Below are 26,740 nucleotides of genomic sequence, written 5' to 3'. Positions count from 1 at the left end.
TACAAAATACAACCTTTTTGTGAAAGTTTTACTCGATTAACTCTGAAAGCATTTAAAGCAAACACACCTCTCTGTGGGGGGGGGGGGGGGGGGTTAAAAGCTTATACAAATGCCCGACTTTTCCTAAAAACTTAAGGTAAAAAATATGAAACAAAAACAATTCTTGTTATGTCAGTCAACTAGTTAATGTTTTTAAGTTACCAATTATTGTTTAAAATGCTTTCGTTTGGTCGGTTTTGTAGATATACAGTCCATAAAGAGCCACAGCCACCGCATCTAAAAAAGATATACTGGAATGACTCGGTTTGGTCGGGGAGAAATAGAACCGTCTCACCGCTGAAAACTGAAATCAAACTGTAAAAATAAAAAACTTGCAAGTGTGTTGATATGATTAAATTTGGTTCACAGCTTAGAGTTTGAGATAAACGGGCGGGATGATTCACGCCAATGACGAAGGATAGTCAGTCAGACTCTTTTTTCCCCCCTTTGAACTGTTGCATTTGGTAGATGAGATAATAAATTATAGGAAAGCAAGATTGATGTTTCTCTTCGTGACACCAAGAGCTACCAAACTGAATTCTGATCATACATGACTGCATTCAAATTACGTGTTTCAGGCCCATGTTGAAATCTTGTATTGAATATTTATATGCCACACTGCTTATTCTCTCCCAGTCTTTCACATTTCACATGTAAAAAAAAAAATATATATATATATATATATATATATATATATATATATATATATATATATATGCAAATGTAATATAAAAACAATCCAAAAAAAAAAGCAGGTAGCAGTGGGGTGTTTGAAATAAGTTAAGTTAATGTTTAGAAATGCTGCATGGAGACACACTGATAGTAGGCATGCTGACGTACATCATGACCCTGGCAGTTTACAGACCATCAGTTGTTATCAAAGAGCCTTGGTAAATTATGAAACTACAAGATTAATGGGACGGCTGACATGACTTCCAAGGAGCTATAAAACACCACATCACCAAGCCAGATGAGGCACCTCCTTAAAATGAGCCCTCGTCTTCCTCGTGCAGCTTTTGGAATTGGACTTTTGTTGTGTGTATCTGTGTACGAGGCCCAGAGACACCAATGAGAGTCCAAAAGACCCCCAACGAAGGACCGTGTACCAGAGCGGCAGCTCTGCCTTGGATCTAAACAAAAAAAAGAGAGAGAAAAAAAAAAGAAATATCTTATTCGTGTCAATAAATGCTTTCTGAAGCTGTTCAATAGATGTGTTGTTTGATGGATGATCAAAGCAAGACTAATAAAACCTGCTGAGGAGATCATGAGTGGATTGATTGAACTGTGACGACTGGTTTTTCATGTCTGGGTGAATTTCCGTGGTAGCCACGCAGGTAGTCAGAGATCGGGTTGTAGCGCTGGTCATGTTGGGACAGTCATAAATGGGCTGGCCTGAGGAGTAAACAGAAACACATTCAAATAGTTCTCACATGAAGATGTGCATCAAAGATTTCACAAGAGCCTCAAACCAATGTTCAACTCTACCCCCAACATGAAGCTTTTCTATAAAATAAAATTTGTGTTCACCTGTGCCTTCATTAAAACTTACACCGGGTGTCTAGAATTGTCCAGTGATTAGCAAACTGGACATGTTTTTTGCATGAAACTAAAGGAAGTTCAGTTGACTAAACCTTGGACCTGAATTATTGAGGAGCTTCACGGACTGACCACAAGGGGGCGCCAAAACTCAAACTCTACAGCCAATAGGTTTAAGGAAATACAGTTCAGTGAAGCTGATTTAAATAAACCTGAACAATAAAATGAAATTATTCATACTGGCAAAGTACATCAGTGACAGTATTGATATAAGGTTTTGCAAGATGTATTATTCAATACACCTGTACTTCCTGAATAAAGGAAAACTCAAGTAATGTGTAGATTCTAACATCAGAATCTTGTCAAACAAAAAAGGTGTTCCAAGGACTATTCTCACAGAGTAAACAGAGCTGCAAAAAGAACTGAATTGGTCCAGTTGTTTTTCCCTTTTTTTTCTTTTCTTCTTTTTTTTTAAATTATCTAAGACACACAAACATCCCATTTTATGATGCTTAGGAATTACGTGTGGGTTAAATTGCTTGACCTTGACCTTTTTTTGGCTTACAAATTTGACTTCCGCTAAGTTTACCATGATGTCCATTTTAGCCCCTAATGACACTTGAACTTGGAACCTGTCAGCAGCAGCAGCACAGCTATACAGCAATCACACCTTCATCCATTATTCTTGTGGACACAATGTGGATTTTCATCAGCCGCCGTGAATAATCTTGCTGAGTAATGTTATCACATTAGTATCGATCATGATTACATTACGAGTAAATGTAATAATGCAGAATTTGTATTCAGATGCATGTGGAAGTATTTTGACATCATTAAGGCAAACGTCACAGATTCTTGTTGTTCTTGTTTATGGTGAAAGGAGTAAAATGATTTCCTTGCCTACCTGGTATTCTTACGATATAAACACAGTCGGCAGTCATCAGAACCCGCACTGAGACAATGTCACTCCTCTCGCTGCTTACGTCATTACTGGCTTTACAGTAGAAGTCCATGTCTCCTTCCAGTGCGCTACAGTGTAGAGACAAATCTGATGCCTCCTGAAACAGGAAGTCCTTCCCATGAGCTTGTAGATACCACTGGTAACGAATGCCGGTGCCCCTTTCACAATCACAGCGTACTATCACTGGCTGCCCCTGACACGTAGGCCGGTCCACCAGAGAGCTCGAGGCCCAAAGTCTGGGTTTGGATGCTGGAACTACAAAGGCAATTCGTATAATTGAATCAGGTTAAGTAAGCTAAGTTATTCACGGATATGTGTATTTAACGAGTTGTACTCTTACCTTCGGAGACTGTGACTTCAACTGAGGTCATGATGTCAGCGTACAATTTGTCAATCCCAACCCAGTACACTCCTGCATCCTCAAAGCGGACATCTGCGACCCTTACATACAGTCCTCTTCTTCGCAGATCTATTATCTGAATTCTGTTTTTGGTATTTTCAAATTGTTCTGAATCCACTAAAGTCTCACAGTTAATTTTGGAGTACCCTCTGCACAGGTACTTTTTATGGAGAAGGAAACTCTTTGCGTCATATCTGCAGGTAAGAAGCAAGTCGCTCCCAACGTGGACTGTAATCTGTCCTCGATCGCAGAAGAGCTGAAGACTTCCTGAAAGACAAAGCGTGATCAGAATAAAACTCTCTACAGACACAGCGACCTGGGAGAAAAAGAAAGAATTTCATTGTGGTTCTAATATCTTTGACCCACGTTTTTAGATTAACTTTGCAAATTTGTTTATAAAGTAAGACATAATTCGATCTTTTTTTTTTTCTATTTTCATCTTTCCAAATACTATTTTATGATGTGACCCTAATCCTCTATATTACCAATATATCTATGATACCTTGATATCATTGTATAATTATATGATTACATGTAGATGAGCGGGGACCAAGCCCTCGCAAAGTTGACCCTCGCAACCAGCAGTAATAACGCAAGTCAGATGAACAGCGTGTTTACATGATCAGTCAAAATTGTTGTCTGCAAGATATAAAGAGCGTAACTTACCAGTTTGGAAAAGTAAGCTTTTCATTTTGTGCAAATATGTGCCTGAACATCAGTTATTGACTGACTGGCTTTCAGGGGGCGCGGGAAGCATTCCGCGCAATTTTCATGCTGATTGGACTTCATTTTTGGACAAAAGAAACATTCTTTGTTCCGTAACTTTGAAAGTTTTTGGGTAATCAAAATTCTTTTGATCGTCATAAGTCGACAGCATATGCACTATATGTGCAATTTTTTTTTTTGTCCAAAATGGACCAAAAATGTAAAGTACGGTTTTCATGATGCGCAATTTACTGCCAGAGCGCCTCCTACAGGTGTGTATGAAATTAGGTAAAGAGTTTCAGGACGACAGGATTTAAATTTGTCCTCTCAGAGTGTGGAGGTAAACCACTGTTCCAAAGTTGGTATTTATTGGACTTATCACTTCTGAGATATGAATTATTAATTCACTAACCCCGAACGGGCCACCAGTCCATCGCAGGGCCAGTGACCCTTCGGTTTCCAGACGGCCACTCCACCTCCAAGCCAGGCCGCCCTGTCTTGTGAATCATGTGGACGAAGATTGCTGATCAGACCTGAACCACTTAATGTTTATACTGTTTCACGCAGGAAGTTGTTGATCTATAACCCCCGCATTTCGTGGAGCATCAAAATTTCCTTTGAACTCTTTTTGTCAGAACCATCCATAGAACGCGTGTTCCAAATTTCACATTGATTGGATGTACCGTCTGGGACGGATTCAAGAAAGTCGGTTTTCCTATATATTCCTAGATAAAAGGTTTTAAAATTTGTAGCATTTCATGTTGGGGTTATGAGGATAGATGTGCCTAAAAATTTGAACCCTTCTCATAGCGCCACCCAGTGTTGGTTGTGTGTAACTTCTTGCAGCTTGCTCGCGGAGAATTGGGTATAAGTTCAGAGTGTGGTACTCGACCTTCTCTACTTGTAACGTGTCATGAGACAACTTTTGTTGTGATTTGGCACCGTACAAATACAATAAACTTGACTTGAGGCACGTGCGGTGGTCTGTACCAGTCCTGAGGGTTTCACTGCCATAGCTTGAAAAGTTTAGACTGCAATATCACATTTAGAGATGGAAAACAACAACAACAACAACAAAAATAATAATAATAATAATAAAAACATTTGCAATTTCAGAAGGGTTGGCACGACGTTTCTTAGCATACGTAGGTGGCAAAACACGGACACATTCATCTTTAATAAACAGAACTCTTAAATACTCCCTAAATTGGCAATTTAGAGAGATATTTGGCACAATGTTTCTCTTTCATGGCATCAACTACATTATATAAAGCTGTTAAATAAAAGTTGCCAACTCACCATGGATGAGCAAAATCAGACACAATGTCTTCATTTTGAAGGTTAACTAAAAACTATTACACCAAATCTTTCTGTGAGACTGTAGAGAGCACAGCTTCCTGTAGGTACACTGTGGTTTATCTTAAACAGGCCGGTCCCATTTATGACGTCCTGCACGCAAAGGCCACATCCATTCCAGGTTGTGTGTATTCTAAAATCAATCAAACATACCAACCTTTGGTTTATAAGTTGACTTTATAACCAGATCATCATTTCTAATTTAATAAAGACGTAATAATTCTCATTAAAATCATAAACAAACAACCAGTGAGTATATCAGAACACCTTCGATGATTGCCTCAGTGTGATAGGTTACCAGAAATCCACTAGGTGTCACTATACTGCTCATGTGATGTGCAGTGCACCACCTACTGAGAGGTGGCTGCAACGCATTCTTTAGGATGAAGCTGACGGTTTGTTGTGGAAAGCCGGAAGTCAAGTCATCCTCTAAATCACTTTTTAGGATTTTTTTCTTATACAAAAGCCTTCCTACTGTTTTATCATGAATATTCCTCATCCCTTACATATGATTTACATCTGATATGCAGTTGTTGTTATTATTAGTAGTAGTAGTAGTAGTAGTAGTAGTCGTAGTAGTCTTTTACATTTATGTTTAGGACTTTTTGAAGTTCTTGATATCATTGACTGTATATAAATGCAGTTCATTATTAGCCTCTTTCCATTGATTAGATTATACAAAGATTGTCCTGATAATAATTGATCACCTCCCTGGTCAGGTTGTGATGTCCAGCATCAGTGTTTTGGGAGGAAATGGTGGGTCTTCGCTGTACACGTCAGGCTTACCAAAACAAATGGCAGCTGCTGACCTACATTCCCACGCTTTTTCCTTGACCTTCCAGAGAGGGCACTTGGTTGCTGCTGGGTGAGAACATTGGGATTTTTCAGGAACCTCTGTTTACCACTCCCTCTACTTCCATCCCTACCCACATCTCCCCCACCCCACCTTCTCCTCACGTATGATCTGAATGTTGTCTGACAGGCTTGACTGCCTGCATTACACTGTGACTTGGAAGAGGAACAGCTGTGTGTTGTTTCAATATGCATAAATGTGGGTGGAGGTGTTTCCCTCCCATTCCATCTGCAACACTGACAGCATTGGGTGATTTTAGGACCCAGTGACAGACACCCAGGGGGCGAGGCAATTTTTTTAATGTGGCCACAGAACCTGTTGGCTTCCTCTTAGACAGTTGACACATTCCACAATAGTTCATTGATGTGATCATTGCGATGAGGAAGTGCACGCAGCAGCAGCAAAAGATGTGACACAACTCCGGCGCCCAAGACTTCCAAAGCTCCCTGTAGTCTCTGACCTATGGATGAGGACCTTTGTGTCCTGACGTGTGTGAAAGGTGCATGGAGGGAAAACAGCCACCCATGGAGGAGGAGCGGGTCAGGATACTGAGGGACTTGCTGGCACAGCTGGAGAAACAAGAGTCAGTGGCCAAAGAGGCATCAAATGGCATCTCTGGGGAGTTTGTGGTGAGTGAGAAGGTTCATATTTTGCCCTGCTGTTGCGAGTAGTACTACAGAAGCTGCTGAAATCACATCACATCATCCGAAGATGTAATAAAAGATTTATTTTAGACATAACATAAAGAGTGCAATGAGAGTGAAAGTCTGTTCTCGGCTTTGCGACCTTCACATCTACAGGGAAGTTAACATGCAGCTCTTTAACAGACACAGCGCCACATCTGTGCTTCCTCTTTGCTCTGCTGAAGCCTCGTTTACAACCAAGACCCACCATTTCCTCCCGAAACACTTAGAACTAACTCAGACTGTTAATTTATCACTAATGAATGGTATGATATGCAAATTCACACTCTCGAGCAACTCCTGTCGTGAATTCTGAGCCAGAGAATGACATCATCTGTGGGCTGCTGCCATGGTGATGAGTGGCATGCCTGAGGACAGCAGAGTGTGTGCTTCGCTTAGTGCCCTCCTGCTGTCATGCTGCTACAACCTCGACCACTCCAGAGGAAAGAGCTTATTGCATCACTTCCTTTAAGAACAAAAAGCACTCTGTGGTGCTAGCAATGCAGATGGTCTGCAACGTTTTGTACAGACCGGCGTCGGAACAACAGGACCAGTGTTTTAACACATGTTGTAAACATGGATGTGCCATGACTTTAATTTCTGTGTCAAACCTTCCACAGCCTGTAAATTCCGGATGGAAATCCGCACACGTTTGTAAACCGCCATGTCAGTTTCTAGTAAAATGAGTCATGATTTATGGTCATCTGGGGTTGAATCACATACACACTAGCCATGCGTGTCACATGTATTTTCCAGTCACGTGTCCCTTCTTTCTTTTTTTTGTACAGTTACAAAAACACAAATGACGAATAACTTAATACAAACAAATAACTACACACAGTAAGTCAGGCAAATGTATCACTTTTTTGGAATTGGTGTCTCACCTGTAAGGATTTTAATGAAAAAAGTCATCAGTTTTGTGTGTAGCGTGATGAAATTGTCGTGTACTGCATCTTCAATTAATTATGACTGTAAACTTTGTATTTGAATGTCGTGTAGATTCATTTCCTTCTGTGTTCTTCAGAGGCTGAAAAACCAGTCCACGAAGTACCGCACTGATAAAACCTACCCTACAAATACAGCAGAAAACCAGGAAAACATAAAGAAGAACCGATACAAAGACATTGTTCCATGTAAGCTTCTTTTCAATCTTCACCTGAAAAAGATGGTTAACCTTTTAAACCCATATATAAGACCAGATTATTCTATATTTATATCTAAAAAAATAATACTCGACAAAGAAAATGATCATGCGTTTACAATGAATTCCGCTACTTTTATATGCAACTGACTTAATGATGTAAAAAAGAGCATAGTCGACCTACTTTGTTGTCATCCAAAGATTTTTATGATATTGTAACTGTATGTTGGGTAAATATAATGTGAATATCTTCAGAAGTACAGCATGGTCACTATTAAGTCAAGCAACATTCATAACAATTTAATAATAATAACTTCTTCTAGTCGACCATAGCAGAGTGAGGCTCACTCTCATCACCTATAAGAATGACACCGACTACATCAACGCCAGTTTCATCAAGGTAAGGAGAATCTTTCAGATTCCTACACATGCATGTACACACAGTGTGGACTGCAACTCTGGTCTCAAAAATGATGCTACATTGCCTGAGCTGTGTTGTAGGGAGTCACAGGTTCCAGAGCTTACATTGCCACCCAGGGTCCTCTTCCCCACACAACACTGGACTTCTTAAGGATGCTTTGGGAGTACAATGTGAAGGTATGACCCAGTTGACATCTGGAGAAACAACAGAGTCATTTTGCCTGCACAACAACTGTCGATCGAACAAAGCTTCTGCTCCGACCAGCTGACACCACTCCAGCCCAGGCTGGGGTCTTTCTGTTTCACTTCACTGTTTCTATTGTGTCATTCTAGGTCGTGGTGATGGCATGTCGAGAATTTGAAATGGGAAAGGTAATACCATTTTTCACGACGTACATAATTACATGTCTAATTGCTTTGTATATTGTGTGTTCTGTGTGAATTTTGTGCATTCTTCAAATTTGTGAACCCCTTTCACCGTCGGCTGATTGCGCTCTTTTATGCTTTCTCTGTAGAAAAAGTCTGAGCGTTACTGGCCACAGAAGCAAGAAGAGTCATTTGTTTGTGAGCCCTTTACGGTTTACTGTGTGAGTATTTTTATCATCCTAACTTCCTCGTTCGAGTGGATCCGAGAACTCTTCTATGCTTTCATGATATGTATGTTTTGTTTGGTGTTTGTTTAGCCAAAAGCATTTCACATATTCTCCATTATCAGATGACAAGAATTAATAATCAGTTTAATGCCATGCTGCTGGGTGTTTTGCGCAGGATTCTGAAGAAAATAAAGGAGACTATTTTGTAAGGACGTTGACGGTGATATATGACAGTGTAAGTAATCTTAATACCCAGGCTGTGAGAATAACTGTCAGCTCTCTCCACAAATGTATTCACCATTTTAAGATATGGCAGTCGCACATTTTGATATATATATATATATTTTTTAATCAGGTATATAACCCTGATACTGATTATGTATTAGCGCCGTAATTATTTTTTAATCTTCTCTAGGAGAGCCGAACTTTGAAACAGCTGCATTATATCAACTGGCCAGATCATGGAGTACCAGACACAATCCCAACAATTCTGGACATGTTACGTGACATGCGATCCTATCAGTCCCATGACGATGTGCCTATCTGTATCCACTGCAGGTCAGTCTTTCCTTCAGAAAATGAACTTGAAAATAAAACCTTAATAAATGAGGAGAAATTCTCTCCATATTGATTCATGCTAAATAATTTCAAATCTACATTTGACAGTTTATCACGACTTTAAATACTTATTTGATGTGGTGTTCCACAAGACTCCATTCTTGGTCCACTTCAGTGAGATTACATATTCAGACATTAATCAACAGCATTTATCTCTGGAGGCATTTAACCACAATGTGATAACCAAGACCTATTTGAAAAATCCCTGAAACCTGTTCAGCTTCTATCAAATGCCAGTCTTAAAGAAGCCAAGTACAAGATAGCAGATCGCGCCAAAATGTAGCCTTACACTACTCCTACTGCTACTACTTCTCTGTTGTCTTTAGAATCTATTTGAAACTTTAGTCACTGGTTTAAAAATACTTTGAGCTACAATTTAAGTATGAAAATTTCTTTAACAATGATGTTCATCATCAAGACTAATAACTACAATCAGTTGTACTCATAATACATGCTGTGGAAAGTGCAAAGTATGTGTGAAGGGTAAAGCAAGCAGCGGCCATATTATTCACATCAGTTTGATTTTGTGGTAAAAAGTGAAACATATCACTTGTGGGCAGCGTGTGCATGTCCCTCACTATTGGTTTCTACACTCCTCCTCCCATTTCTTTTCAAACAGGAAGTGTGTGTAGGTCGGTAGACAACGACTCAGGAACAGAAAGAATTTCCAGCACATACATTATGAAAGCCTACATCTTTTACCTAAAGCTACGCTGAATTAAACTGGGACTTTCAATCCACACATACTCACTTTAGATCTTGACTGTTTGATGTTTGAGGACCCCACTACTCATATTTTCCCTGAATAATATTTTTCTTTATTATAATTTTGATGGATTAAAAAAAAACAACAACAACAACCGAGCGACTGTGGCAATGAGACAGCATTTGATTTTTATTTTGCTGATATGCAAGAATAAGTACGAGTTAATTTTCTTAAGTAATTAATTTACATAGACATATATTCCTCCACAACCTAAAGTGATTTAGTTGTATCTCAGAGAGGTATCACTCACAAATATAATTCACACTTACAAACGTGTTCAGCTCCAATGACAGATGTCGAAATAAATATTTGCATCCGAAGTTCACAAGATCCAAAAGAGATGTGGAAAGGTGACAATAAAATGCCAAATGTGTTTTCTTAGATGTTGATGAGGCATGCCCGCACCTTTACATGTGACAGAAATGGAATGTAACCAACCTAGATGCTCACCCTCCTTCTCAAGGAGTTCGCAGATGTCTGTTGAATAAGACAAACAAAGCAACAACACACAATTATTCATGCACCACCCGCAACCACTCTAATCCACCCAGAGATACAAAATTTTGATGTGGGCCCTTGCACTTTCAGGAAAAGGATATATTTGCACAAAATAAATGACACATATCCTCATGCCAAGATGATTTCTTATGTATTTTTGTCTTCTAAAGCAGATTATTTAAAGACGACAGTAAACTCTTAAAAGAAGATTATTGAAATCAGCCTTAATGTGATGGGTGGGTTGTGAACGTAAACTAGCATGTTGTCTAAACTGACACACAAACACTTACTTAAGAGAAATGCTACTGTTTCTGTAGACAATCTAAATCGTTAAAATGTCCTTTTGCTACTGTAATTTCAGTGCTGGATGTGGTAGAACAGGAGTGCTGTGTGTCATTGATTATACTTGGAACCTCCTGAAGAAACATGTGAGTACTCTCTGCGCATTTTCTCTCCAAACACAGATAAATTTACCACTAGAGATACAACCTGAGTTGCACTGGTTGCCCTTTTTTTTAGATGATCACACAAGATTTCAACATCTACGATTTAGTTCATGCGATGAGGACCCAGAGGCCGTCAGTGGTGCAAACAAAGGTAGTATTTTACTGCTCAACAAGCAATTCCTCATGCCAGCTACTTCCATCTGCCAAAGATCTTTTGATTATTTGTGTTTCACGTGTCATGCATGCCTCGGGGCTACAACAGATCAGGTTTTGGTTGTTTAACTGCAGGAACAATACGAGTTGGTCTACAGAACCATCAAGTTGCTTTTTGAGAGATATTTGAAGTCTGTGGAACCACAAAGCCACAAAAATGAGGTGAGCGATCAGGAACACAATCAACGTTTCATAAGTAATCCGCCAACATCAACTTCGTATCACCAGCTGTCACCAGATTAACCATGTATAATAGAAGCCAACAGGGCTTCAAGTAAAAAAAGAAACAATTCATGCATTATATAGAATATCTCAAGCTTTTCTGACAATACTAAATATGAATCAGTCAGTAGTATTCACTATGATAAAGTCTTTCTTCTCAGACAATATAAATACTTTTTAAGAGACATTAAAAACATAAAAAATCTCAATGTCTCTTGTACTTGTAGTAAGTCAATTCAGTGCAGTAGCAAAATAAAGATTTCTCAAAATAACATGATATTGTCTTAAAATCAGGCCAGTTTACCTTGCTGAGTGCATTAAGTGTTATACATTTTATTTTTTAATGTCTGTAATATTTATCTAACTAGAAATAAGACATGAATGTAGGAAGACTTCTGCAGTGTGTGAGTGTTGTGAAAAATATTCTTTTGCAAACTGCACAACTTATTTTACATGTTATTAGATTTTTTTTTTAACTTAACACTGCTGCTTCCCCTAAACTGTCCAGGTAGAGATGGTCCAGCCCACCATCACACCTGACACTGACAGCTCTGACTTGAGTGAGGATCACCTGCAGGATAAGGTTAAGGATGTCCATGGCTCGTCTACATTGCATTCTGCTCTACATCGTCTAAGTCTCATGACAGCTAAGCATAAGGACCTGCATCATCAAGTCCAGAACCCCCCTGGGGCTCTGGCCACCACCAAAGATCTGCAGGGGGGACAAAGAGCATCACCCAAACTAGAGCATACAAGCCAAAGAGCTGCTGGAGTAGTGGAGGAGACACAGGGAGGTGGTGATATCCCATCGCTGAACCCTCCACCTTCACCTGCCGTGGCAGCAGCCATTTGTCTAATGGTGGAGGACCCCTACTTTAACACCTCTGTTGGCTCCCCTTCATCAGAGGAGGCTCCTCTGAACTCTACAAGCGACATACCTTCATTGTCCTTGAACAACCGCGCCCTGGACCTAAATAATTCTCCTGACGCAGGTAAATAGCCACACATGAGTACGTGTTTTTAGCCTCATAGATGAACAGCACAAGACTGCAGTGGATGATGTAGATATACCCAGTGACTGATGCACATTTATTGTCAGGTTTTGTTGGAGCTCAAACTGACGAGGATGTACCACCCCCTCTCCCTGAACGCACTCCTGAATCCTATGTACTTGATGTTAATTCAGGTTTGTGTAGTTGAATGAAATCCCACTGTATCCCGGATCCCCTCTTATAATACAGCCTTGTTTTAAAGCATTCTCACATGGTGTCTTTCAGATAACTCAGGTCCCTGTGAGAGGTCAAACATCATCATCCCACCCAACGCTGCTGCTGAAGCTGTCCGAGACTTGGGGGGTGAGCTAAGTCAAGATGAAATCATCTTAACTCCTTAAAGATGATCGACATAATTATTTGCAAGGTGTTTGAATGCAACTATGTTGTCTAAGAGGAACTTATTGTTTGAGTAATGACGTCTACTTCTCCTGACAAAATTATCCTTGTGTTAAAATGTTTGCAATTCAGTGTCTGCAATGAAACCCGGTCCTCCATATTTCTAGGACCCCCCCCTTCACCTGTCCCTCCACTGCCAGAGAGAACCCCAGAATCCTTTGAGTTGGAGACTGATCCAGGTGACATAACAATGTCACAAATCGCTATCCAATAAACAGTTTAAAATCTGTCAAATTTTGGTGTTGTTTTGGAATATGTAAAAAGGAAATGGACCTTTTTCTTTTGCCGTTCAGCTCCTGCGGAGAAGCTAGTCGTCCCACCGGAAGCGATGAGAATAGGAACGTCTTCAGAGTGGTCTGGTAAATCCAAACCAGCTGCCACGACATCTCAGAATGAAGCGAAACTGTGGCAGAGAAGTAAGGTAAGAATGAAATATCCTCCCTGGCAGTGGTGTGACCTCCTTGAAGTTACTGCTCTTAGGGTTGCTCAAAAAAGACAAAGCTCCAACTTTAACAGCAACTCACTTCTCTTTCTTGTAGAGTCTGAAAACAAAATATACCTTCACAGGTAAGAGTCATGTAGCCACTATATCATGATTTTATTTTGCTCTTGAAATTGTATTATTTTTCTTTGACAAAATGATTTCCAGAAATACACAAAAGAAACAACAACCAACCAAAAACAGGTCTGTCTTGTGCCATGAAAGACATACCACCTTTTAAGTTACTGAATCAATATTATCATTTTATATCCACCACTTCCCACACATTCTGCTCTGTCATCAAACACAACTTCAAACCTCCATCTTGATTACCCGCCTTCGGGTGCACCGTCTCAAGGTGCGCTCACCCACAAAGGTCTTGGCCTCATAGAGTGTTCAAGCTGAAGATTCAAGTCGAGGTAAACTGATTCGGCTCATGGCTTTGAGACGTCGTCTTTTGCTTTCTCTGCAAAAGTGCAAGGAGAGCGCGTGCGCTGATTTTTAAAAAAAAAATGTTTTTGTGTGAGTTCGCTGCAGCATGTGTGGATTCGACTTCCAGTGAACTACAGTAATATGTGTTGATCTTATTGAAAGGGAATTTCATACTGATGTTTCATCGTGATTTCATATTGATAACTTTAAGGAGGTTAAATCATATATTTACACTAATGGGTGACATTATTTTAAAGTGAGAGATAAAACTAGGACTGGTGATGAGGAGTTTGCCATTGAGACTTCATTTTGGGGAGTTTCTAAGTGCGTCACTGTGTTGCAGACTCACCCCCTGTGGTCCTGGCTGATGGAGGAAGTGGTGAGTTATTTTGAACATTCGAGGGTCTACACGAGGCACAGCAGCCTCTCTTACTTACTATGATGAGGTAGACTCCAGTGCAGTACACGTTTTGAAATCTATCACTGCTAAGAAGACGAACGACGCTTTCATGAGACAATGGTCATCAGGGGGATTTCAGATGCATTAAAAAACACAATTTCCTGTTTGTTTTTATGTTTATTAGCACAAGTGGGACACCCCAGTGTAAGCCAACGTCTCTCCCTGAATACTGAGCTATCGGGAAACAAATCAAGCAAAGGCAATGAGAAGGGGATGTCTCGAGCTAAGGTAACAAACCTTCTGCGTACGCCCTACATATACAGTATGCAGATGGAACACTTGAAATGGCAGATGGCTAAATATGTGCAGTATAAAGAAAGATTTTTTTCTCATTTATCCAGAGTTTGAAATTGTTTGGACGCAAACAAAAATGTAAGTAATGTTTTCCTTATTTACTTAATGCACAGATGTCCATAAAGTCAAGTAGGACTGATGTGTTTTCAACTATTTTCTTAGCGAAAGCATCAGCTGCTGCTGAAGCAGCACCGACCTCGAATGGTTCTTCGTCATCAGTGTTCAGACTCAGTAAGCCTGCAACTATGCCATTATGACATCTATATATTTGGTCACTTTCACACAGTACAACATGCATGATATTGTTTTTCTTCTATCGTAGCATTTGGGAACCGGTTTGGAAAACCCAAAGGCCCCAGGAACTACCCAGATTCCTGGTTCTAAGTCAGTCTCACATCTTCAAAGCTCAAAAATGGATGTGTTCTTCTGATGATCGTACTGATGATAGGTCAATGATATATTACAGGAGAACTCTGCTAGCTGCGGTCTCCTGATGGAGGATCACACTCGCTGGAAACGACATGCACTTAGAACCACTTGTCTCAGGCCCCACTGAAACGTTAGCACAGAGCAGGAAGTGTCCTGTTAATAGCTCTAATGCCTTTTGTACTGTACATCTTAATGTTAATTCTACGTATTGGTCAGTGCCTACAGAGTGCCAGTAATGTGCCTGTTGAACTGGCCAGGCTGCAACGTACCTACGTTTTGTGACGAATGAGGAATATGTTCAATTTGTATGTGCGAGCATTTGTGCCTGTGGCTTGAGGAAAGAAAACGGGTATAATATCTACACCAAGCTCATCACTTTTTAGAAGTTCGATTTTGTTTGTGCCATATTACACACATCATTCCGTAGTTTATGAAAAGCACCATCAACATTCTGAAAAGATTTACTTTGGGTACAATGAATACAATGCAACTGTACAGTTAAAATGTGTTGCGTACGACTGTTACACACAAAATTATTTATTAAAAAATATATAAAGTATATGCATTCTTATTGTGTTTTCCTACTTGACAAGACAGAATAACATTGGCACCAGATTTTAGCTAAACCTTTCACCCAATAATCCAAAAAGGACTCAGTACAAACATCAAACATTGGTTCAAGAACACACAGCATCACAATACAACATGGAAAAAAAGAACTCAAAGAGGAAAGGCAGAACTCAAACCGTTGATTTATTTCTACATGTGATTCTGGACCCAAAGCGGCTATACTTCTGACTAGGGATGCACCACTCCTGAAATGCTCAGCCGATAGATCCCAACGTTTCAAATTATAATTCATTTCATTGCATATCCCTGCCACGAAGCCTCAGCCAAACCTAGAGTTAGAAAGAAATGTAATCGCTTGATATGTTAAACAGATATGACCCAATGCAGATGGGTTCGCATGGGTCTCATCCTAAACTCCTCCAATAAGTTTGGTGAAGTCAGCCTCATCTTTTTCAAATGACCACCTTGGCAGTGCAAAAAAATAAAAAAAAGATCGTTACAGCTTTTTGAAAAACTTTCATCCATTTATCGCGCCATCTTTAAATCATGCCAAATTTATCCTACACCTCTGAAACAATCAGCCACTTCTGTCTGTGAACGCCATCTTTTTTTGAAAGGTTGCAGTTGTAGTCATCATGGTATGTATTTGCCAATTAGTAACAGCCACTCCGTTACCTAAATAGGATCTGTTATGGTGTCATTTCCTGAAATTTATGATGCAGTAATTCTTTGCACACAACATCCGTAAAATTTAGAAGCACTGTGCGAGGAATACCACCCACCATCCACACATTCTTATAAATCACAAAAACTAAAAAACTAAAAGAAGATGCACAATGGATTCTCAGTAAATCCCTTATAAACAAATCAGACAAATCAACAAAGTAAACAACAGTTCACTAAGAGCCTTTCTGTCTACAGCACAAGGCACTAATGTCTCATTTCTACATAAATACGTCAGAATCAGAATCAGAAATCCTTTATCAGTCCCTTGCGGGAAATTATTGGTGGTGTCTGTAACTCTGTATTAAGACACTGGAAGCCTTTTCATTTCCTATGAAGACCTCATGATCGCAGATGTGACAGCAAAGGTCCTTCCTCAGTAACATACATCTGCAGAATTTGGATAGACTGTGGACTGTGTGCTAGCAAACCTACAGGCTACGACCGAGCTAACAGGCTATTGCTGTAGCGTTCCCATGCAGACATACCACACGACAAAGTGGTATAATATAATAAGGTATAATATGCAGACAATGCTACCTTCTGTTTTATGCAAGAAACTTTTTTTGAAGGATGTTTGAAATGCCACGTGATAGCTCAGAAGCTAACAGGATTCCCTGTTAGCCATGTAAGAGGCTAATTCTGATTGTCTTTCCCATCCATGTGGAATATTTACATGCAGCATTACAGAGACAATAACATACCGTCGTCTGTTAGCTTTTGCTTAAGCACTTTCTGGTTTTGTCACTTCAAAACCCTCAACAAAAGTTACATTTTTTTCAACTCTGAGACAGTTGTGGACGGGGAAATACAAAACTGAAGAGGAGCTTTGCAGAGTTTCAGAGCTCTCAGAGGTTCTCAGTGGACTTCTGATTCTCATACATTAACAGAGCTATGTGGAAATGAGGCATGGGACGTAGTCAATGCTAGCGCACAAGGCATACAGCATGTCATCACCTCCCTTCAACAGTAGACTACATGAAGAAGATGAACTAAGATCCAGATAACCTTTAGATACCATTGGATGGAAGTGTCGGTATTTTTAGATTGGAGGACTCATGATGACGGACTATCCTGGGACCGCCAGGAACAAAACATCCCAAGCAAATGCACTCAGGAACAAGAACACCGCCTTTAGCCTGAGGTATGAATGAATCCTGTGAGTGCATCAATGACATTCACATATTTCAAACTATGAGAACAAACAAACCAAACACATTCTCAAGGCCTGAAGGACAATTTATTGCTAAGTGCAATAGATATAATTCTTTTGTTGATTTGAGGTGATCCTATACGTATAATATTTAATATCCATCACGGGTTGTTAACCTGTGTTCATATGCTGAGATCAATCATAAGAAAATAAATAACATATCAAAAACAGTATCAACAGTAAGAAAAAGGGCATAGTATAAAATGCTATTTAAATAAATTGCAAAAATTGCAACTCATGACCCTGAAAAAAAGCTTTAAGCATTCTTTGTGTAATCATTTCAAACAAAATTTTCAAAGCCTTTTAAAAAAAAAAAAGAATAGTCAAGTAGATTACCGGTATTCTGTTCAAACGCTTTGAAGAACCAAGGACATTCCACATTTGCTGATATTTGGACTCGAATGGCAACCAAAAATGTCCTCCATCTATCAAACCTCTGTACCACAGTATCTTCTGGGTAGCTGCAATGCGCTATGTCAGTACCTTTTCCAGAGTAATCACATATTCGGTGCGAAAAACCCGATCAGTCCAACTGCATCTGTGAAACTACTACATGTCACATATTTCTGCCAAAACAACACCAAAAAAAAAGTTGAACGTGAACAAAAACACCTCTCTAAGCAAAGCATGGTGACACGCATCATCTAAAGAAAAATGATAGCTTCTTTTGACAGTAGAGGGATTTTCATGATAATGAGACACATGTACAGTATTATACAGCATACAGTCCCTCTGGCTGAAAAATCATCTGGGGACTTTTTGTTGAAAGACACATCAAAATATTTAAGAAAAGGTTAAGAATTATTGAAGTTGAAAGGCTTCCTGACTGACGCACTTTTAGTCTCCGCCCATTGAGGTCATTTAGCAAACCTGACAGTGTGGCTCAGAGCTTTTGGATAAGCGGATTCATTTGAGGGTGTACATCCAGAACGGACGGATGCCAAGAAAAGGTGGGGATCCTGGTATGTTGGGGGCAAATGAGAAGACTTGGTGGGTTGTGGGGGCGCTGGCTGAAGCTCCTTAGGAGGCGTTGCGGGCCTCTGGAACTCAAGTTCATCAGTCTTGGCCACCCCACCTTGGATGTCTACTTGTGGTTGCACACAGGGGGTTAAAGTGGTGTCAGGCCTGGCAGGGGAGGAAAAAGAGACTCTGCCTGAGGTGGGGCTAGAAGCACTGGGCCTCTGCTCCTCCTCCTTCTCCCTCTCCTCCGGATGGTACTGTTTGAGGCGGATGTGCCATGCCAGGCTGCAGACTGCAGACACCGTCTTGAACTGGTGGATGACGTTTCTCGGGATGAAATAAATGTCATTGTCACAGAGCTGGGCACGGACGTAGCGGACGCCTTCCCTCCTCAACTGGTTGAGCTTGGCGTCATCCACCCACTGGACACACTGCACAAAGATTATCTCATCTTTAAAATGTAGCAGTGTGTGCTAACTATTTAACCTTTATTTTACCGGGTAGTCACTTGAGATCAGATGATCTCTTTTTCGAGCGAGACCTGGCTTTCAAACTATGATATTATAATCACACAAAAAGATCCACATTTTGACACAAACCTTACAGGATTATAATTACAGTATTTACCTGAGACACTGGGGGCTCATAGAGGTCCAACTGCAGCCTCTGGACAACTTCATTGAAGTCTCCAGCATGGAAACACACTACATCTTTGGTTATACGTGGTCGATTATTCCTGGGGGACAATTTTAGAGAAAGACGAGTTACAACTCCATCCTCATCACATATCTCCATGGATTTATGGACAGTTTCTGAAACCCTAAGGACACTCACCATTCTCCAAAGTGCACGGCCTTCAGAACCCCGACAGCAGCGGTGCTTTGCCAGTCAAAACTCTGGCCCACATGGTCTGCGTGGGCCTTAGTCCGGTCCTCGAAGAGAACCTCTCTGGGTTCACTTGCCCTGGGCAGGTAGTGCAGGTTTTTGATCTCATTCATAGACCTGCACAAAGATATTTGGTGAGAGGTCATCATGGTAAAACAAGAGGGTAAGTTCCATAAGCTTGGACTGCGTTGGAAACAATGATTGCTCGAGTGTATATTTTTACTATGACACGATGCTTGTGCATTTCATTTGCAGCTTCCATCATACCTGCGACGTTTGAAAGGCGATTTAGGCATGTCTGCAGTGGGAACCATTTGTTCTCCTGGTCGTACCCACATGATGGGCCCATCGTCACTCTGAGAGCGACAGTCCAACTTCAGACTGGACAGGCTGCCCCATGGTAGTGTCATCTGTGGTGAAAAAACACATTTTCAGACCTGTGAACATACACTTCATGGTTCATATACAACTCCCATAATATTTATCATTTTACTGTAGCAGTACAGCATATGTAGCTGAGACATGTGGGTGTACGTACAGGGCCTAAGTAGGTCTGGCATCATGACACTGTTGGAATGAAATGCTTCACTGATTTGAAACAAAGTGGGAAACTGCCACACGAAAAGAAAGGGCCCTATTCAAATGAGCTAAAGAGCTAAATTAAAAAGGTGAAAGTGCCTTTGGTGCCTATCTGTTCCAATCAGTCCAATGATGAAGAGTCTGGGCATGAATTCCAACGCAGGGTGCAAAGGGTCGCCCTGAGTCTCAAAATTAATGAGTGTGTTCAGGTAAGCTTACATAGCAGTAGTTTGTTACACAGAGGCATCTGATAAGTCCTTTGAGAGATACTGTTTGCTTAAGGGCAGAGCTTTCGAGAAAAACTCAGCAGGTGCTGGAGGTGTCTGTCGTGTCTATCATTCTACATTCACACAATCAGATCAACAAACTCACACAGAAGCTGCAGCCAGTTGGTAGACACTGGAAACGTCTTTTCCATGGAGAAAAGTCTTCAGTGGCCTTCTTTGCTCTGCTTGTACACTATCATTCATGATTAAAGGGACAGTCGTAATACCTAAACCACGCCCCTATCTCGCCAAAGCACACTGGCTGGCCCGAACCACTGTTAGTGCGGACACAAACGCATCCCTCTGAGTATGATTGATTGTGGTTGTGAAGATGGATTTTGAGGTCGCATAAACTGAGAGACAGATTTCTCCCTCGTATGTGTCACATTTCAGATGCTTCACTACTGTAGCGTTTCCTCTGGACTCAAGATTCTTCTGTCCTGACAAGTTTTTAGATTTACGAGTTAAACATCCCACAGTCTCGGCTGGATGCACACTGGTGCACGCATGACAATGCTCCTGACAGAACCCTCTCTATAATCTTTAAAGTAAATAGAGAAAAAAAACAACCCAATATTTCAATCCAAAACATGCAGAACCTATCAAGAGTTTTAAATCATCAGTGCAGCATTCCATACATTTAAATTGTGTGAAATCTCTTTTAATGGGGAAATGCAGGAATCATACGTGCTGCGGGAAGTTTGCTGCAGACCTGAGACGATCACTAAAGTTCCCTCACGTGATGTAGGCATAATGTTCACAAGAATCATCTTTGTCACGTTTTAGATGTAATGCTTTTCCATGTTCATGCTGCTTCACAAGCAGGTGTGTGTTTTGAGTGTCAGTCAGTTGGCACAGCAAACTGTCTGAACGTTGCAACCTTTAAACAACAGGAAAAATACAGCGCCATAGCGCGACAGCACGGCCTTGACGGAGCCCACAATGTGTCTGAACACACCTCTGTTTGATATCAACACCCGCGAGCGCACGGATGGGCGCATGTACATTTGCTCGTTAGATATCGGCGAGAAAATGTCAACTGCCAGTCGAAATGTAGGATAGGACAGAAATGTGATATTGATGCCATTTTAATCACAACAACACAAGGTGAAGATGTTCAAAGTTATAACGGTGCATCAGGAATGGCCAACACAGAGCAGATGGACCACAATGTGGGATTCTAACTAACATATAGAGGAGAGTGCAGGAATGCTCAGTGAGCTCATCCTGTGGATTCGCCGATACAGTGATTCACACTGGGAGTCACAGCTACTTTTTCATGCATCCAGGCAGGAAAAGGTGCCTGTACAGGAAGTTTCAGAACTCGGGTTGTGAGTTTTGCCATAAGAGTTTTAGACTATTAATCAATACATCAGCATCAGTCCTGTTTAACTCTTATCTTCTTTCATCATCATCATGATGAAGAAACGATTGTCAAAATATAGAAAAAACTTTACTTTTTGAAATTCACGTTTTTCACTTTGATCAAATGTGTGTATCATAAAAACTTGTTTTTATAAGGAGAATATCAATGTGAAAAAAAATCCAATATGGTGCTCGCCATCCATTTATTTAAAATGAACCTACGTCTAACCTTGAGAAAGGGCGACTCCTCTAGCATGTCCAGGAACTCTGGGAAATAGTCTCCAACTTCCTCGTCCACGGCTCCCACCAAGCTGATCTGCCTCATGGGTCCGGCCCGGTATGTTCCTGAACAGTAAGTCCGGTTCACCTGAGGAAGCAATCCAGGGTGTACAAAATGGGACTGTTTAAGCTTCGCAAAAACATTCCAGAAATCTGTAAGTGGAAAGTGAGGCCTTTCAAGAGATACCTTCACTTTTCTTTATTTAGGAAAACAAAAGAAAACAGTGCACGGATGAGAAGTTACCAAGTATAAAACAAAAAAATACTTAAGTCAATATTTTCAGTTTCCAGGTACTGTACTTAAGCTTTAACATTTTAGGCTTGGTACTTCAGTATCCATGTGCAGTGGGAAAATGTGATAAGAGGAACAGATAAGAGTTTTGTTTACAGAGGTAGATAACTTCTTCACTCTGCACCGCAGTGGCGGAAACGCACCTACATGTCCATTGCCACTTGCCAAAGAACAACACAAGCATTTTACTGCAATCATCTCCAGGGATGGAATGATCAAACTAGGTCCACTTCTCCCTGCACATACATCTGAGCTCTCTGCAGATCGAACATCTGACGTATGCAAATATCCTGCCCCCCCCCCCACTGCTGAGAGAGAGAGAGAGAGAGAGAGAGAATCACCACAACTGTGGAAGAAATGCAAGAATCCCAGCTGTAGACGAATAGCGTACTGCATACAAGAGTCAGATACAGCTAACAATTGTTTTTGATACACGCCAACTGGTTCGAACGTTCTGTGCCACGACCCCCTTCCCTCCTCTACAAGCTCCTTCTCTCTGAGCTTCTGTTCACACGTCATTACCCCCATTTTAGTCTTATCTTGATGGAAGTGGCTCTTTTGGCCAGCTGGTCAGACAAAACAAGCAGGATATAAATCTTAAACTCTGATAATATTATGATTATTACAATTTGTGGAGGTCTGGCTCCTCAGTTCAGACCCCTCCTCCTCCAGAGACGCGCTGAGGCACCTTCGCCAAAGAGGTCACGTCTTCTGTGTTGGTCTGTTAGCAGGATTACGCAAAAACAGGAGCATTCATAAATGAAGTGGTCCCACACAGGGCCCGAAAGAACAGTAACATAACAGATAGCAAGTGTGCATTCTCTAGCGCCGTCTAGTGGATGCAGGAGGCTTTAACACTAGATCTGGCTTGCCTTGGCAGGGGTATGCTGAGTGCCCTCCGGTTGGCAGGACTCTGGAGGAGCTATGCACCACTAACTGCTCTCCAACTGATCAAGAACACCTCAGTATTTACTGCGTGGGAACACCGAGCGCGCCTGTCCTCTTCTCACGTACCTGAGAGTGAAAGTTGGCGATGGTAGTGGTCTCAATGTCTTTCTTGCCCAGTATCTCCATTTTGACTGGTGTGTTGGGGAAGTTGAAGGCAAAGTAGTCCAGGAAGTCTGGTAGGTAGGCGGCGGCGCTGTGCACCACCGCTAAAGCATAGGAGGCTGCTCCTCGAGGCCGCTCGGCAAAGGCCAACTCCAGGAACTCCTGAGCGAAGCTCTCCATCTCCGCCGGACTGAGACAGGCCAACTCATCAGCATACGCATGCAGGATGGCTCCGCCTCCGTTGGCCTGTCTTTCCTCATGCATGAAGCGCCCATACCAGGTGCCTGTCTGGAGGCAGGAGCTGCGGATATAGTGGTCTTGGTGGGAGAGGAAGGGGGCGTGCCCCAGTTTAAGAGCATGGACGTAGCGGTTGTCCACATTGTCCCTGCCAGGCTGTTGGTGGTTGCTTTGGTGCTTCAGGCTGCCAGATACAGCGGCGTCAGAGCGGACAGGCAGGGGAAGATCTCCTCCATGGCCCGAGCAGACAGTCTGAACAGCTTTGTTGTTCATGTAGCGCACTTTCTTGGCACCCTGCTCTTCCTCACGATACTTCTTCTTCTTCTTTTTCTTTTTCTGGATGTATTCCTCCAGTGTTAGAGACTTGACATTCTCATTGTGGGACTTCAGTTCTACAGGAACACCGAGACGTTCAAGTCAGAGGATACAAGCAGGATCTTAACAGATTCATCATGTGTACATACAGTTGTTCATCCAGGGACACACACACACACACACACACACACACACACACACACACACACACACACACACACACACACACACACACAGAAGCTGCGTATGATAATATCAGCATGTAAAGGCTATCAGCAGATAGTTTTTTTTTCTAAATATATCAGTATGGGTCTAATATTAATTCATCTGGTCTCTTCACCTTTGCTCATCAGACGCCCTTCATTAGTGTCAATATAAAACTTGTTTCCAAATGTTCTGGTAATAAAGAAAACAACTTTTTTTTTTAATCCATATCAGCTATAGGCCAAATAATTCATAAAAAATATCAGCACACTGGCAAAAAATACCCACACAAACATGGCAAATCAATCAAGTCATCACTTCAGCAACTGTTGTTGTTTTTCAAATGGACTACAGACTAGACTAAGTACTGAAAATGAGCTCTACAGGAAAACTCTTGTCCAACAGTTCCTGTACAAAATAAACTGAACTAAAACTAACACAACGTTATAGTTGAAAAGAACTTTATATTGGCCAGGGTTCCACTTTTTAACCAATAAATGTTCGCAGCTTTTCAACGCCTCGGTGGAAAAAATTTCCATGCACGTCGATTCCAAATAAACCGAGCCTGTAATTAGCTCAGCGGAAAGAGGCGCCGCATCTTTCTCGGTTGCCCTTCACTCGACCACAGAAAGTCTCATATTCAGGTAACCGTGAATGTAATTCCCAAGATCTTCTGGCTTTATTCATGTTTAAAAGAACCATTTTCGAACTCCATGAGTGGACATGGGTTTTTTTTCTCGGCCATGTGAATGAGCTCGGCCCGACCAGCACCGTTCAGTGGGCGGGTGAACGTTGCAGGACCGGCTGAAACGTCGCACCTACACACCAAACTAAACCGAGACGCTGCGCTCACCCTTCTTTTTCTTTTCCTCCACGTGTCTCACATTTGTCTCGGCATTTTCCTTCTTCAGCTTCATTGTCAGCTCTTTATCTCGGGTGGCTTCTTTGTAATCCTGATTCTTAGCTTTGGCCACTTTGACCGGGGTGAACGTGAAGAGCGCAGGTGGCGGTTCGGGGGGCAGACAGCGCTTCTTCTGCAGCTGCGTTGGTACCTTCCGCGGCGGCGGCGGCGGCGGAGGAGGAGGTAGAGACGGCAGCAGGCTCTTCTTGGAGCCGCTGTGGTTCTGGTGATGGTGGCTGTGTCGCTGGCTGTGCAGGACATGGTTATCCGGGCTGAAGTTGCGGGGTGGGGGGCTCTGCTGAGGTTGATGCGGCAGGTGGCTCCTGTGCTCTACATGGTGGTGGTGGTGGTGGTGGTGGTGGTGGTGATGATGATGATGATGGAGCTTCATTTTCTTGGCTTCCTTCTCAGACCTCTCCCGTTTGTCTGCAGACGGTGACAGGTCTCTCTTCTTCTTCTTTTTCTTTTCTTTGAAAAACCTATCAAAATTGTCACTCATCTTCCCTTCCACTTTGGCCCGGAGCAAGTCCACTTGAGTTGCCATCTTTGCACGTACAGCACATTTAAAGGTCTCGAGGTTGCGTCTGCGCACGTCCGCCGAATGTTGTAGTCCTGCTGTTTAATTTCTGGTGGATTCGATTGTTTGGGCTCCGTTGCGCACGCGTGGCACGTTGAACATTGGGTTGTGTAGTTCAGAGACGTAGCAAAGCGACCCGGGAGTTTGAGTTTAATACTGTACTGGCTGCGTGCAGCTTCGCACGCACGCACTTCTGAACAAGTGACGTAATGGTTCGTTTAACGGCAGAGCCAGCAGAGGCAGTACATCTCACAGACAGATACGGATACACGGCTGCTCAAATACACGTTCCCTTGACGTTACACGTTAGGATCGTGTGCTAACTGTCGTTTGTGTGTTATTACACGGTGCCTTTGCACCTCTGCAGTCGTGGAGGAAGTATTTCATCCCCTACACAAGTAAAAGTAGAAATACTCTGACAGAACAGTACACTGGTGATAGTCTTCTTCCAAAATTCTACTCAAGCAAAAAGAGAGAAGTATTTAGTACTGAGTTTACTGAAGCCTAAAATTGAAAAGTAAACATTTTACACAGTATTTGAATATTCCAGCGCTTGGGAATGTTCAAGCCTTGAGCCTCTGACCTCTAAAGGTCATGGTAACATGGTGAATGTTCCGGTTGCGACACTCTGACTCCTCCTGATATTGTCGACCGAACATATGGACACAATCAGATTTTACCCACGTTTTCTATGTACATTCTTACTCTTTGAAGTAACTGATGGGTTCAGACTTTTTTTTTTTTTTTTTTAGTAAAGTACAGATAGTTTGACAGTGTTAAAGTACTGTACTTAAGTAGAAAATAGTTGGTCTTCCCACTTGCGTGCTACTGTTCTCTGCACTGGGGCAACCACTCATCATTCAATCATTTTTAGCATTTCAACACTTCTAGCCTAATAGAAACTCTCTTTTTCATTCAGTGACTATTTGGTCCCTCAAATTCAAGTAGATATTAAAGTATTTCATTTTCTGAGAACTTATTGGACTTCTCGACTTGTTCATCTGTTTCATTTTGCTCTGTCTCAACGAAGAAGGGTTTCTTCTTGTTTCTGTTGTGTGTGAGTGGAAGTTTGGAGTTAATAAAGGATTCTTTTTGACTGGTCTGAGACCATAATTGAGGTAGAAAAGCAGAAGTAGAACTGAAGCACTTCCATGTGGTTGTTTGCCTCTGGCAACCAGTCACATTTGTCAAGACTCATGATAAAGTGCGTATGGTTTGCAATTTAAGGGAATTTAATTTTTTAGGTGACATACGGCCAAAACTTTAGTTTTTTCCCTTAACATTATATTGTGACTTTGGAGTTGCCTTTTTTAAAAAAAAAAAAAAT

At 41.5% G+C, this 26,740-nt stretch overlaps 2 protein-coding genes and 1 long non-coding RNA gene across 3 annotated transcripts; 1 reads left to right on the top strand and 2 right to left on the bottom strand.

Annotated features, from left to right (window-relative positions):
• Positions 1-785: 785 nt before the first annotated feature.
• Positions 786-2,739, bottom strand: LOC147255491 (uncharacterized). Its single transcript, XR_015117704.1, has 3 exons — positions 2,480-2,739; positions 1,290-1,431; positions 786-1,169 (listed from the first exon to the last, which is right to left on the bottom strand). It is a non-coding gene; the product is annotated as an uncharacterized LOC147255491 (long non-coding RNA).
• Positions 2,740-6,179: 3,440 nt separating this feature from the next.
• ptpn22 (protein tyrosine phosphatase non-receptor type 22) lies at positions 6,180-15,434 on the top strand. Its single transcript, XM_086213275.1, has 23 exons — positions 6,180-6,479; positions 7,558-7,666; positions 7,998-8,074; positions 8,176-8,271; positions 8,428-8,466; positions 8,610-8,681; positions 8,863-8,922; positions 9,103-9,245; positions 10,931-10,997; positions 11,089-11,166; positions 11,304-11,390; positions 11,959-12,442; positions 12,550-12,636; positions 12,728-12,805; positions 13,009-13,080; positions 13,195-13,322; positions 13,441-13,468; positions 14,158-14,193; positions 14,399-14,502; positions 14,616-14,646; positions 14,731-14,799; positions 14,891-14,952; positions 15,035-15,434. Exons 1-22 carry the CDS (start codon positions 6,354-6,356, stop codon positions 14,950-14,952), a joined length of 2,133 nt encoding a protein of 710 aa, XP_086069401.1. The 5' UTR covers positions 6,180-6,353; the 3' UTR covers positions 15,035-15,434.
• Positions 14,385-25,502, bottom strand: rsbn1 (round spermatid basic protein 1). Its single transcript, XM_086213274.1, has 7 exons — positions 24,789-25,502; positions 23,144-23,808; positions 21,788-21,925; positions 19,616-19,758; positions 19,298-19,465; positions 19,091-19,199; positions 14,385-18,894 (listed from the first exon to the last, which is right to left on the bottom strand). Exons 1-7 carry the CDS (start codon positions 25,378-25,380, stop codon positions 18,361-18,363), a joined length of 2,349 nt encoding a protein of 782 aa, XP_086069400.1. The 5' UTR covers positions 25,381-25,502; the 3' UTR covers positions 14,385-18,360.
• Positions 25,503-26,740: the final 1,238 nt, after the last annotated feature.

Source organism: Aulostomus chinensis, chromosome 9 (assembly GCF_037954235.1).
Source record: "Aulostomus chinensis isolate RoL2024-O1b breed Wild chromosome 9, RoL_Achi_v1.0, whole genome shotgun sequence".
NCBI classification, from domain to species: Eukaryota; Metazoa; Chordata; class Actinopteri; order Syngnathiformes; family Aulostomidae; genus Aulostomus; species Aulostomus chinensis.
Note: the sequence above shows the minus strand (reverse complement) of the source record. Positions and strands in the feature narration are given on the sequence as shown.